The sequence below is a fragment of the Thalassophryne amazonica genome, chromosome 1, assembly GCF_902500255.1.
Source record: "Thalassophryne amazonica chromosome 1, fThaAma1.1, whole genome shotgun sequence".
NCBI classification, from domain to species: domain Eukaryota; kingdom Metazoa; phylum Chordata; class Actinopteri; order Batrachoidiformes; family Batrachoididae; genus Thalassophryne; species Thalassophryne amazonica.
In genome coordinates this window covers 73,494,474-73,508,320 of record NC_047103.1, presented here as the reverse complement: position 1 = coordinate 73,508,320, position 13,847 = coordinate 73,494,474, and the positions used below count along the sequence as shown (strand labels likewise).

Here is a 13,847-nt window from a genome sequence, read left to right as displayed (position 1 = left end):
TGACAACATGGAATAATGCGCAGCAAGATGGTGGCTGCTGTTAATAGCTCACAGGCTGCATCTGACATCTAGCGGATTAAATAGAAATCGATGGTCAGCACTAGTGCGTTTGCTTGTCCAGTGGTATAAATGTTGCTTGTTAAAGTGGTTGTATGATGGAAAATACAGTCATGCGGGTCTTATTTTTATTTATTTATTTATTTAATTTGATCAAATTCCTATTCAAAAGGTCCAGAACGGATGAAAATTGTAAAAGCTATTGAGGAAAAACATGAAATTTGAGCCCCTGGCACCTTATTTACCCTAAAATTTGGATTTTCTTTTTCCCCAAAAGAAAGGTTGTGAAAGGTGAGGATATGCCCCCAGATTAAAATAAAGCAATTTCCCCAGGGATAGCTTGATAATTGAAAAAGCTATTGAAGAAAAATAAGAAATTTGAGCCTCTGGCACCTTATTTGCCCATACAGTTGGGATTTTTTTTCCCCAAAAAGAAATGTTGTGAAAGGAGAGGATTTGTCCCCAGATTAAAATAAAGCAATTTCCCCAGAGATAGGATGACAATTGGAAAACCTATTGAGAAAAAAACTGAAACATTTAGGTCCAGGCTGCATATTTGCCCATGATGTTGGGATTTTTCCCCAAAAAGAAATGTTGTAAAAGTTGGGCACACAGCTATAGATAAAATAAAGCTATTTGCCTGTTGCTTGAATGAAAATTGTAAATGCCATTAAGAAACTGAAAAAGGTACGCCCAGGCTGCATATTTGTCTATGATTCTAGAAATCTTCCAAATAATACAGGTTGTGAAAGGTGGCCACCAGAGTTGAAGTGATTAAATGAAACTGAATAAGATTAGATTAGATTAGATTAAAGGGCATTTCATTTTGCATTAGATTAAATTGATTTTTGTTTGGATTAGATGAGATTAGATTAAATGATTACATTTGATTAAACTTGATTAAACTTTGATTAAACTTTATTCGCGATATGTATGTGCACATGTGAATGATGAAATATGTGAAGAAGCTAACACAGATTTTTCATTTTGAAACATTTATTATAAGGTAAACTATATGTACACTGTACAAGAAGTCAGGCATATTTACATTTAGTTTTCAATATCATCAGATACATAACATTGGACACTTAAACTAAACATGGAGTCTTCAATCATTATCACCATCACGATCAGTCTTCAACAACATGAAACGTCAGATATATAACATTAGGGAGTTTACTACATAATACATATCACATACAGTCTTCAGTCATCACTAACACAATCAGAGTGTCTCACTCAACCATTTCACAACTGACATCTAGTAAGGAAGGGAGTCTTTGATCATAATCACCATCATAATACGAGTACATACAGCCTCAATTTAAAATCACGTCTCGTCATCCTTGAACTGACTGTCCCATTTGCCTTTGAAGTAGATTGCATTAACCAGCACCAGCTTGGTCAGACTGTCCAACACACCCTGGACCAGCAAATCCTTGATTTTCCCTGATGAACAATATTCATGCGTCACTACAAAGTGGATTATTCATGGCCAATAACAGCAACATTCAAAGGTCTGGTCAAGTTTATTTGTACAACTGGGGAGGGGGCTGATGAGCGGCTGACCAGCTTTGAAGCATTAAAAAAAAAAAAATCTGACTCTTACTATTAAATAATAATAATAATAATAATAATAAATATTCTGAGCAAAATTTCTCAAATTCTGAATCAAAATTCTATTAGCAGTTATATGGGCTACTAACTGTCATTTTTGTGTTTCAATCTTTATCATCAAGAGCATTTGTTCAAATCGACAGGACACTTCAGAGAAAATGAAAGTACTGAACTGTATTAACACCAGTGGGTTTGGTGTATGACTAAATCCCCCCTTACAAGCAAACCAAAAAAAAATAAAAAAATAAAAAAATTTGCAAACGCACATAACTTACTCCATAGTCATTTATAGCTTTATGGATCCATTTGTATACATGAAATGTGTTTTCCAGATTTGTGGATCACTTCTTGTTAGTTTATATATGTATGACTTACTTGAAACAAATTATCTTGTGATATTTCTCTGAAAGTTCCAGTCAGTGGCACGCAACATCTTGACAAATGTTAAAACTGTGTTTTCATTTGGGCTACTGTTTTGTAGTTTGACCCAGAGTCAGTATTATTTATTTATGCTTAAATATGTCATAGATCTGATCATTCTTACATAGTCTAATCTGATGTCTGGCAATGTAACTGCTATGACAATCAATGCAACCTTATCCACTACATGAACATGTCAAATCAGATTTCTTGGTACAGAATTGGCCCAGTTGCATATATGGTTCTATGTCTGATTCAAATCTGAGCTCTGGTGGCCAGATTACAGTTGCAAACATGAATGTTCCCATTCAGACAGAGATCATATGAGGTTTTTCAAAGTGTGTAAAGTTTTCTGGGAGATGCTGTAAGTCGCTACATACAAATAAACTTCTAATGGCAGAGTCCAGGAAGTCAATGAAAGCCTGGATTGGAGTGCTGATGGAGGTTCTTATGTGATGGGTTTAGCAGATTCCCACTGACTGGGTGCACCACCAAAAATGTGCTTTCATTTCAATAAACAAAGGTTGTTTTTTAAATATAAATACCACAGATTCTATTTTTTTAATATATGTGAAATATATGGATAAACAGTCAAACCTCTGATTGAAGAGTAACAATGTGGTTTTTGTCCTGGTCGTGGAACAACCGACCAGCTCTTCACTCTCACGAGGATCCTGGTGGGTGCCTGGGAGTATGGAGTGAGGGGGTCCCTTCTTCTCAGGGCCATCCAATCTCTGTACTCACAAAGTGAGAGCTGGGTTCGGGTGCTCGGCAGTAAGTTGGACTCCTTTCCGGTGGATGTTGACCTCCGCCTGGGCTGCGCCTTGTCACCAATCCTGTTTGTGTTATTCATGGGCTGGATATCGAGGCATAGTCGGGGGGAGGAGGGTTTCCGGTTCAATGGGCTCAGGGTCTCATTACTGCTTTTGGCAGATGATGTGGTCCTGTTGGCTTCATTGGCCTGTGACCTCCAACACTCACTGGATTGTTCACAGCTGAGTGTGAAGCGGCTGGGATGAGGATCAGCACCTCTAAATCTGAGGCCATGGTTCTCAGCAGGAAACCGATGGATTGCCTACTCCGGGTAGGGAATGCGGTCTTGCCCCAAGTGAAGGAGTTCAAGTACCTCTGGGACTTGTTCACGAGTGAGGGGACAATGGAGTGTGAGATTGGCCGGAGAATTGGCGCAGCAGGGACGGTATTCACGCTACCGTACTATTGTGATGAAAAGGGAGCTGAGCCAAAAGGCGAAGCTCTTGATCTACTGGTCAATCTTCGTTCCTACTCTCACCTATGATCTTGAGGGTTGGGTCATGACTGAAAAAACTAGACTTCAGGTACAAGCAGCCAAAATGGACTTCACTAGGAGAGTGGCTGGTGTCTCCCTTAGAGACAGCTCAAGAAGCTTGGGCATCCGTGGGGAGCTCGGAGTAGAGCCACTGCTCCTTCACATTGAAAGGAGCCAGCTGAGGTGGTTCGGGCATCTGGTAAGGACCCAGGACTAGGTGGAGAGATTATATCTCCACACTGGTCTGGGAACACCTCTGGATCCACCAGTCAGAGGTGGTTAATGTGGCCTGGTAAAGGGAAGTCTGGGGTCCCCTGCTGGAGCTGTTGCCCCCATGATAGTGATCCCGGATAAGCGATTGAAGATGAGAGTGAGTGGATGAACAGCATTTTTTTTGTTTATCCACTACACTCCAAGAAAACACAGGATGTGTCATTTTAGTGCACCTTTAAAAGTTGGAACCAAGTGAAACAATCAAAACAGCTTTATTTTAGAGTTGTTCGACTGATGAACTAATTTTTATGAAACTGGTGAAAATGTAGGGCCTGGCCTGTAACACCTATATTATATGTTGGAGCCAGATCATCACAGACGATGAAGCTGACAAACTAAAACCACAGGTTTATGTTTTCAATTGGGTCTTTTCCCTTATCGGTTTATTTTTGTTTATTAACACAGCTTCGGGTGCATGGACTGCACACCTTTTCACTGCGTTTTGTTTGAGTGTATATGCACAGACATGTCCTCTAGGATCAGTTATCATACTGGGGTGTGTGTGTGTGTGTGTGTGTGTGTGTGTGTGTGTGTGTGTGTGTGTGTGGTGTGTGTGTGTGTGTGTGTGTGTGTGTGTGTGTGTGTCACCTTGTGTCTGATTCTCCACCCAGCTGTTGATGTTGAGCCTCACTGCCTCTGCACTGGACAAGAAGTCCACAGTCTCCAGCTCTGCCATGTAGTGCTTTTTGGTAGCTGACAAAAAATTCTAGAAACATAAACAATGTATTTACTGATGTGAACCCTCTGAGTTCTGTTAATTCTTTCAGCCTTGGGATGTAGAAGCCATTAACAGCTAGCTTTATTTGCTTGAATGTTGATCGAACGGATTACAACAGATTAGAGAAAACGCTCACGCGCACGCGCACACACACACACACACACACACACACACACACACACACCCCTCAAGAAACTTGAAGGATTGCTCTCCGTACAGCCATTGGCCAAACTCAGGGAATATGGAGCATCGGGCTTGTTGAGCTCAAGCAGCAGCTGGGAAAAACCACGATGGACTTCAGAAACCGCTTCTCTCTCCTGAGGACAACACCACCACAGCAATGCTCTGAGCTCGTGACCTCTGAAGGTAATTTCATGCAGTTAAAAAAAGTCAAAGACAAATTAACTTTCCATCATGGCCACACAAACATATTATGGTGTCACTCAATCACAAAGATTATTTGCATCAATATTTATCAAACATGTCAAGTCAGAAGTGAAGCAGTTCCTGCAGTTTTTCCATCGAGTTGAGCAACGTCGCAGAGAGTGCCGCCTTCTAGCCCAATCAACATTGTGATGATGACAACAATTATATAAATTATATATTATGTATATATAATTTTTTATATATAGAAAGAGACACTTTAATATTTTTTATTTTCACAATTTATTTGATAAAAATTGTTTTATTGTAGTTTTATTCCACTAGTTGCACAACTGGGGTGACATCTGCTATCTCTGATTGCCTTATCAACATAAACTGCACTTGACAAGACAATTAGTGACACAAAGAATGCCTAAAACAATTTTTTTCTTTTCTCTGGTCCCATTTTTACTGGGAGCCACTACAGCAGATCCATACCTGATCTGCATGTTAAGTCGGTATGCTTCTTCTACTCTTGCTCCTGTCTTTGAGGCAGCCAATAGTTAGAGTGACTCTCCAGTTTCTATTCCTGAGGCAGAAGAGTCGAGGGACTCTTGTCCCTGCTGCCCTTTATCCATCTTCCTGGAGTGCTGGTTTTGTCAAAGCTTCCAGTCTGCCCACCAGATGACTTCGCGGTGACTCTATAATCTCCACGCCATTCTCCAGAGGACAGCTCAGCCTTGTTGTAGCTACAATACTGTGTCTGAGCTGGTCAGCCTGCTGGGGTCCCCATGGATTGCAATCCTATCCAGAAAGCCATTTAGAAGGCGCAAACAGAGGAAGCAAAAGGAAAGCTGCTGAGCTGGCTAATGCTACGGAAAGACCAGCACAAAATCTCCCTGCCAAATGTTTTTATTAGAAATGAAAGATGACTGGCCAATAAAATGGAAAGGCTGGAACACACCATAGATATGCAGGAACACACAGGACTTCTGCATAGTGATCATTAAAAATGGCTCAAACCGACAATTCTGGAAGAGGCTATTAAGTCAGCACCACAGAACTCCGAGTTCACCGATGCAACAGCAACAAGAATTCCGGTAAAAGGAGAGAAAGACTTTTTTGTGCACAAAGATAAATGTCTGTGCTAAAGCGCTGCTGTCCAGACTATGAACCTTTATCACAAACATCTACTGAGCCAAAAAAGTTGTCTTTCCTGTCTGAATGGTAATTCCTCATGTGCTCTTTGTTAGACCGGGACCACAACTGGCACAGAAAAAGACCTGTCGTAATTATCGTGTTTATGTGAGCAACTGATTAAATTACAAGTAAACCTCATTTTACACTAATAAGCAGACTAGTCAAATGAAGCCACAATGATGAACTGAAAAAGATGATGGAAATCTGTGATGTTTAATTATCTATAAATGTGCAAGTGGTATCCTTCTGTTTGTGTCTTTACTCACATAAACAGTTGGATGGAAGTTTCCATACACTCATCATGGGCTTTAATGTCATGGTAATTTTGGGCTTTTAATGATGTCTTTGAACGTTTTTTTTTTTTTTTTGCCAGGGTGGAATGATTGTACATACGAGGTCTGTTAGAAAAGTATCTGACCTTTTTATTTTTTTCAAAAACCTGATGGATTTGAATCACGTGTGCTTGCATGAGCCAACTTTGAATCTTCGTGCGCATGCGTGATTTTTTTCACGCCTGTCGGTTGCGTCATTTGCTTGTAAGCAGCCTTTGTGTGAGGATGGGTGTAGTCGCTGGTCGTTTTTTCTTTGCAAGGAAATGGCGGAACGACTGGAGCAGCGCGACTGCATCAAATTTTGCTAGAAACTGGGCAACAGCCAGGTGGAAACCATTCGGATTATTCAGACGGCTTTCGGTGACGATCCTCTGGGAATCACACAGATTAAGGAGCGGTACAACCGGTTTAAAGATGTCCGCACAATGGTGGAGAGCGCGCCGCGCTCCGGTCGGCCATCAACACGCTGAAACGACCGGATCATTTCCAAAGTGAACGCTGTCGTGATGTGGGACCGTCGTGTGACTATTCGAGAAATTGCGGAAGAGGTGGACATCAGCACTTTTTCAACACATTCCACTGGGACAGAAGATTTGGCCATGAAAAGAGTGGCGGCGAAATTCATCGGCACGAAGCTGATGGTACAGCAAAAGTGCCACCGTGTTGAAGCCTCACAGGACATGTTGTGGCATGTCCACCTCGTCCACAATTTCTCGGATTGTCACACGACTGAAAAGCCACTGAAAGCCGTCTGAATCTTCCGAATGGTGGACGAGGTGAGCATGCCACAACATGTCCTGTGAGACTTCAACACAAAGCTGCTTTTGCTGCACCATCAGCTTCTTATTTGCAGCAGTAACATACAAATAAATGATTAAAAAAAAATCATACATTGTGATTTCCGGATTTTTTTTTTTTTTTTTTTTAGATTATGTCTCTCACAGTGGACATGCACCAAATATGAAAATTTCAGACCCCTCCATGATTTCTAAGTGGGAGAACTTGCAAAATTGCAGGGTGTTCAAATACTTATTTTCCTCACTGTACATCCAGGTTTTGGAGGAACACATGCTGCCATCCAAGCAACGTCTTTTTCAGAGACGTCCCTGCTTATTTCAGCAAGACAATGCCAAGCCACATTCTGCATGTGTTACAACAGCATGGCTTCGTAGTAAAAGAGTGCAGATACTAGACTGGGCTGTCTGCAGTCCAGACTTGTCACCCACTGAAAATGTGTGACACATTATGATGCACAAAATATGACAACGGAGACCCCGGACTGTTGAACAACTGAAGTTGTACATCAAGCAAGAATGGGAAAGAATTCCAACTACAAAGCTTCAACAATTAGTGTCCTCAGTTCCCAAACACTGTGTTAACTGACAATGGTTTTCTGAAGTGCACGGTAAGATCCTTTACACAAAGATGTCGGTTTTTAATGCAGTGCCGCCTGAAGGATCAAAGGTCACAGGCATTCAATGTTGGTTTTCGGCCTTGCCGCTTACGTGTAGAAAGTTCTCCAGATTCTCTGAATCTTCCGATTATATTATGGACTGTAGATGATGGAATCCCTAAATTCCTTGCAATTGGACATTGAGAAACATTGTTCTTAAACTGTTGGACTGTTTTTTCATGCAGTTTTCACAAAGTGATGATCCTCGCCCCATCTTTGCTTGTGAATGGGTGAGCCTTTATGGGATGCTCCTTTTATACCCAGTCATGACACTCACAATTAAGTGTCCTCAGTTCCCAAATGCTTGAGTGTTGTTAGAAGGAAAGGTGATGTAACACAGTGGTAAACATATCACTGTCCCAGGTTTTTTTTTAAATGTGTTGCAGCCATCCATTTCAAAATGATCAAATATTTGCACAAAGTTTATCAGTTTGAACATTAAATATCTTGTCTTTGTGCTGCATTCAACTGCAAATCATTGAATTTTGTTTTTATTTACATTTTACACAATGTCCCAACTTCATTGGAATTGGGGTTGTAAATATAAGGTCTTACCTGTGCATTTTTGTGAAGAAAAGTCTCTCAGTTAGCAGAGCGGAGACTTGTCTCCCCACCGGTTCTCTGTCTTGGTGCAACAAGTCAAAAAAGTGACAGCGCCTCAATAACGTCTCATTTACCACGGCCTCCATGCGATCCTGGCTGCACACGCAATGAAATCTCAAGAAAAGTTACACTCAACAAAAATATAAATGCAACACTTTTGGTTTTGCTGCCATTTTGTATGAGATGAACTCAAAGATCTAAAACTTTTTCCACATACACAATATCACCATTTCCCTCAAATATTGTTCACAAACCAGTCTAAATCTGTGATAGTGAGCACTTCTCCTTTGCTGAGATAATCCATCCCACCTCACAGGTGTGCCATACCAATATGCTGATTAGACACCATGATTAATGATTAATTCATTTGAAAGCTTGTCTCTTAGTCATGTCCATCCAAATTGGAAGTCCCAAAAACCAGTTTTATTTGTTATTATCTATCGTCCACCTGGTCGTTACTGTGAGTTTCTCTGTGAATTTTCAGACCTTTTGTCTGACTTAGTGCTTAGCTCAGATAAGATAATTATAGTGGGCGATTTTAACATCCACACAGATGCTGAGAATGACAGCCTCAACACTGCATTTAATCTATTATTAGACTCTATCGGCTTTGCTCAAAAAGTAAATGAGTCCACCCACCACTTTAATCATATTTTAGATCTTGTTCTGACTTATGGTATGGAAATAGAAGACTTAACAGTATTCCCTGAAAACTCCCTTCTGTCTGATCATTTTTTTAATAACATTTACATTTACCCTGATGGACTACCCTGCAGTGGGGAATAAGTTTCATTACACTAGAAGTCTTTCAGAAAGCGCTGTAACTAGGTTTAAGGATATGATTCCTTCTTTATGTTCTCTAATGCCATATACCAACACAGAGCAGAGTAGCTACCTAAACTCTGTAAGGGAGCTAGAGTATCTCGTCAATAGTTTTACATCCTCATTGAAGACAACTTTGGATGCTGTAGCTCCTCTGAAAAAGAGAGCTTTAAATCAGAAGTGTCTGACTCCGTGGTATAACTCACAAACTCGTAGCTTAAAGCAGATAACCCGTAAGTTGGAGAGGAAATGGCGTCTCACTAATTTAGAAGATCTTCACTTAGCCTGGAAAAAGAGTTTGTTGCTCTATAAGAAAGCCCTCCGTGAAGCTAGGACATCTTTCTACTCATCACTAATTGAAGAAAATAAGAACAACCCCAGGTTTCTTTTCAGCACTGTAGCCAGGCTGACAAAGAGTCAGAGCTCTATTGAGCTGAGTATTCCATTAACTTTAACTAGTGATGACTTCATGACTTTCTTTGCTAACAAAATTTTGACTATTAGAGAAAAAAATACTCATAACCATCCCAAAGATGTATCGTTATCTTTGGCTGCTTTCAGTGATGCCGGTATTTGGTTAGACTCTTTCTCTCCGATTGTTCTGCCTGAGTTATTTCATTAGTTACTTCATCCAAACCATCAACATGCTTATTAGACCCCATTCCTGCCAGGCTGCTCAAGGAAGTCCTACCATTATTTAATGCTTCAATCTTAAATATGATCAATCTATCTTTGTTAGTTGGTTATGTACCACAGGCCTTTAAGGTGGCAGTAATTAAACCATTACTTAAAAAGCCATCACTTGACCCAGCTATCTTAGCTAATTATAGGCCAATCTCCAACCTTCCTTTTCTCTCAAAGATTCTTGAGAGGGTAGTTGTAAAACAGCTAACTGATCACCTGCAGAGGAATGGTCTATTTGAAGAGTTTCAGTCAGGTTTTAGAATTCATCATAGTACAGAAACAGCATTAGTGAAGGTTACAAATGATCTTCTTATGGCTTCGGACAGTGGACTTATCTCTGTGCTTGTTCTGTTGGACCTCAGTGCTGCTTTTGATACTGTTGACCATAAAATTTTATTACAGAGATTAGAGCATGTCATAGGTATTAAAGGCATTGCGCTGCGGTGGTTTGAATCATATTTGTCTAATAGATTACAGTTTGTTCATGTAAATAGGGAATCTTCTTCACAGACTAAAGTTAATTATGGAGTTCCCTTGGGCAGTATTATTAGACGGTATTGCTTAAATTTTCATTGTTACGCAGATGATACCCAGCTTTATCTATCCATGAAGCCAGAGGATACACACCAATTAGCTAAACTGCAGGATTGTCTTACAGACATAAAGACATGGATGACCTCTAATTTCCTGCTTTTAAACTCAGATAAAACTGAAGTTATTGTACTTGGCCCCACAAATCTTAGAAGCATGGTGTCTAACCAGATCGTTACTCTGGATGGCATTTCCCTGATCTCTAGTAATACTGTGAGAAATCTTGGAGTTATTTTTGATCAGGATATGTCATTCAAAGCGCATATTAAACAATATGTAGGACTGCCTTTTTGCATTTACGCAATATTTCTAAAATCAGAAAGGTCTTGTCTCAGAGTGATGCTGAAAAACTAATTCATGCATTTATTTCCTCTAGGCTGGACTATTGTAATTCATTATTATCAGGTTGTCCTAAAAGTTCCCTAAAAAGCCTTCAGTTGGTTCAGAATGCTGCAGCTAGAGTACTGACGGGGAAGAGCAGGAGAGAGCATATCTCACCCGTGTTGGCCTCTCTTCATTGGCTTCCTGTTAATTCTAGAATAGAATTTAAAATTCTTCTTCTTACTTATAAGGTTTTGAATAATCAGGTCCCATCTTATCTTAGGGACCTCGTAGTACCATACTACCCCATTAGAGCGCTTCGCTCTCAGACTGCGGGCTTACTTGTGGTTCCTAGGGTTTGTAAGAGTAGAATGGGAGCAGAGCCTTCAGCTTTCAGGCTCCTCTCCTGTGGAACCAGCTCCCAATTCAGATCAGGGAGACAGATACCCTCTCTACTTTTAAGATTAGGCTTAAAACTTTCCTTTTCGCTAAGGCTTATAGTTAGGGCTGGATCGGGTGACCCTGGACCATCCCTTGGTTATGTTGCTTTAGACGTAGACTGTGGGGGGTTCCCATGATGCACTGTTTTTTTCTTTTTTTGCTCCGTACGCATCACTCTGCATTTAATCATTAGTGATCGATCTCTGCCCCCCTTCTCGGCATGTCTTTTTCCTGGTTCTTTCCCTCAGCCCCAACCAGTCTCAGCAGAAGACTGCCCCTCCCTGAGCCTGGTTCTGCTGGAGGTTTCTTCCTGTTAAAGGGAGTTTTTTCCTTCCCACTGTGGCCAAGTGCTTGCTCATAGGGGGTCGTTTTGACCGTTGGGGTTTTTCATGGTTATTGTATGGCCTTGCCTTGCAATATGGAGCGCCTTGGGGCAACTGTTTGTTGTGATTTGGCGCTATATAAGAAAAAAGTTGATTGATTGATTGATTAGTTCACAGGTGTGCCTTAGACTGCCCACAATAAAAGGCCACTCTGAAAGGTGCAGTTTTATCACACAGCACAATGCCACAGACGTCGCAAGATTTGAGTGAGCGTGCAGTTGGCATGCTGACAGCAGGAATGTCAACCAGAGCTGTTGCTCATGTATTGAATGTTCATGTCTCTACCATAAGCCGTCTCCAAAGTCGTTTCAGAGAATTTGGCAGTACATCCAACCAGCCTCACAACCGCAGACCACGTGTAACCACACCAGCCCAGGACCTCCACATCCAGCATGTTCACCTCCAAGATCGTCTGAGACCAGCCACTCGGACAGCTGCTGAAACAATCGGTTTGCATAACCAAAGAATTTTTGCACAAACTGTCAGAAACCGTCTCAGGGAAGCTCATCTGCATGCTCGTCGTCCTCATCGGGGTCTCGACCTGACTCCAGTTCGTCGTCGTAACCGACTTGAGTGGGCAAATGCTCACATTCACTGGCGCTTGGCACGTTGGAGAGGTGTTCTCTTCACGGATGATGCGATGGAGATGTGTTGCACTGCATGAGGCAAATGGTGGTCACACCAGATACTGACTGGTATCCCCCCCCAATAAAACAAAACTGCACCTTTCAGAGTGGCCTTTTATTGTGGGCAGTCTAAGGCACACCTGTGCACTAATCATGGTGTCTAATCAGCATCTTGATATGGCACACCTGTGAGGTGGGATGGATTATCTCAGCAAAGCAGAAGTGCTCACTATCACAGATTTAGACTGGTTTGTGAACAATATTTGAGGGAAATGGTGATATTGTGTATGTGGAAAAAGTTTTAGATCTTTGAGTTCATCTCATACAAAATGGGAGCAAAACCAAAAGTGTTGCGTTTATATTTTTGTTGAGTATAAAATTACTCAGTCCTCTGTGTGGAGCAAAGACACCGTGCGCTGGATGACGTGAGCGTCAATATTTACATGTCACACTTCAGGGGAAAAAAAAATCATTTACGGTACGTATTTAATTAAAAGTTAAAAAAATCTTTCTGTCTAAATATCTCATGTTACAATGTGGAGACCCGCAGCTTATAGACAAGTGCGACTTATTTATGTACAATTTTTTTTTTCTTTTTAAAATTGGTGGGTGCGGCTAATATTCAGGTGCACTCTATAGTCCAGAAATTACGGTAAACACCCACAACGCGAACACACCCCTGCACAGCCCTGTACCAAACCAAACGTCCTGTACTGAAACGGTTCAATACAAATACATGCATCGTTACACGCTTAGTTGTTAGTTTTATTGATTTATTGTGAATTTGTACTTCAATTGGTTTAGTCACTTTAGTTGTGTTGCTCTTACCATGAGTGAGTTCAGTCTCATGTTGCTGATACAATGAGTGAAATGTGTACTGTCTTTGATGTCCACGTTTTTTGTGTCTAAAATTAGAAGCACCTGTATAGACAAACAGCTGTGCATGCGTGTGTGCAAGCAACTTCGATCAGGGACAAATAGAGCACAGCTGACATTTGCCGTTTGGCATGCCTATGGATTTTGGGTCATGGATGAACACCACCAAAACAGAACACTGATAGGACTCATAGTTTTGGAGAAGCTACGAATATTAGCTAACTTCATTTTATTTTTCATTTATATAGCGCCAAATCACAACAGAGTTGCCTCAAAGCGCTTCACACAGGTAAGGTCTAACCTTACCAACCCCCAGAGCAACAGTGGTAAGGAAAAACTCAGAGGAAGAAACCTCAAGCAGACCAGACTCAAAGGGGTGACCCTCTGCTTGGGCCATGCTACAAACATAAATTACAGAACAACTCACAGAACAATTCACGGAAGAAAATACAAGAAATGCTATTGGCGCACAGGACAGGAGGATCGCCAACACGAATAGAACTCCCATCTCTGGATGGAGCTGCACCTTAAAACAGAGAGAAAAAACAGAATCAGGCATCAGAAAGACAAAATACTGTATAATTTGCCAGCATTAAACAACAAGAAAAACAGAGAAATACTAAGGTGATCGCCGGCCACTAGCTCTAAACTTCACTAAAAGACCCAGAATTTATGTAAGTTGAGGCCGCAGCCCGCTCCAATTACTAATAAATGAATTAAAAGCGTAAAAAGCGTAAAACAAAACTATACCAGTATGCTAGCCATATGAAAGGGAAAAT

The 13,847-nt window shown here is 41.0% G+C and overlaps 1 protein-coding gene across 1 annotated transcript in view; it reads right to left on the bottom strand.

Moving 5' to 3' along the window:
• The window catches only part of LOC117507765 (serpin B6-like), a 175,328-nt gene that overhangs the window by 108,151 nt on the left and 53,330 nt on the right, over positions 1-13,847 (bottom strand). Inside the window, 5 exon segments of the mRNA XM_034167594.1 lie at positions 1,180-1,192; positions 1,392-1,506; positions 4,244-4,361; positions 4,560-4,594; positions 4,597-4,690. Coding sequence (XP_034023485.1) covers positions 1,180-1,192; positions 1,392-1,506; positions 4,244-4,361; positions 4,560-4,594; positions 4,597-4,690 — 375 coding nt within the window.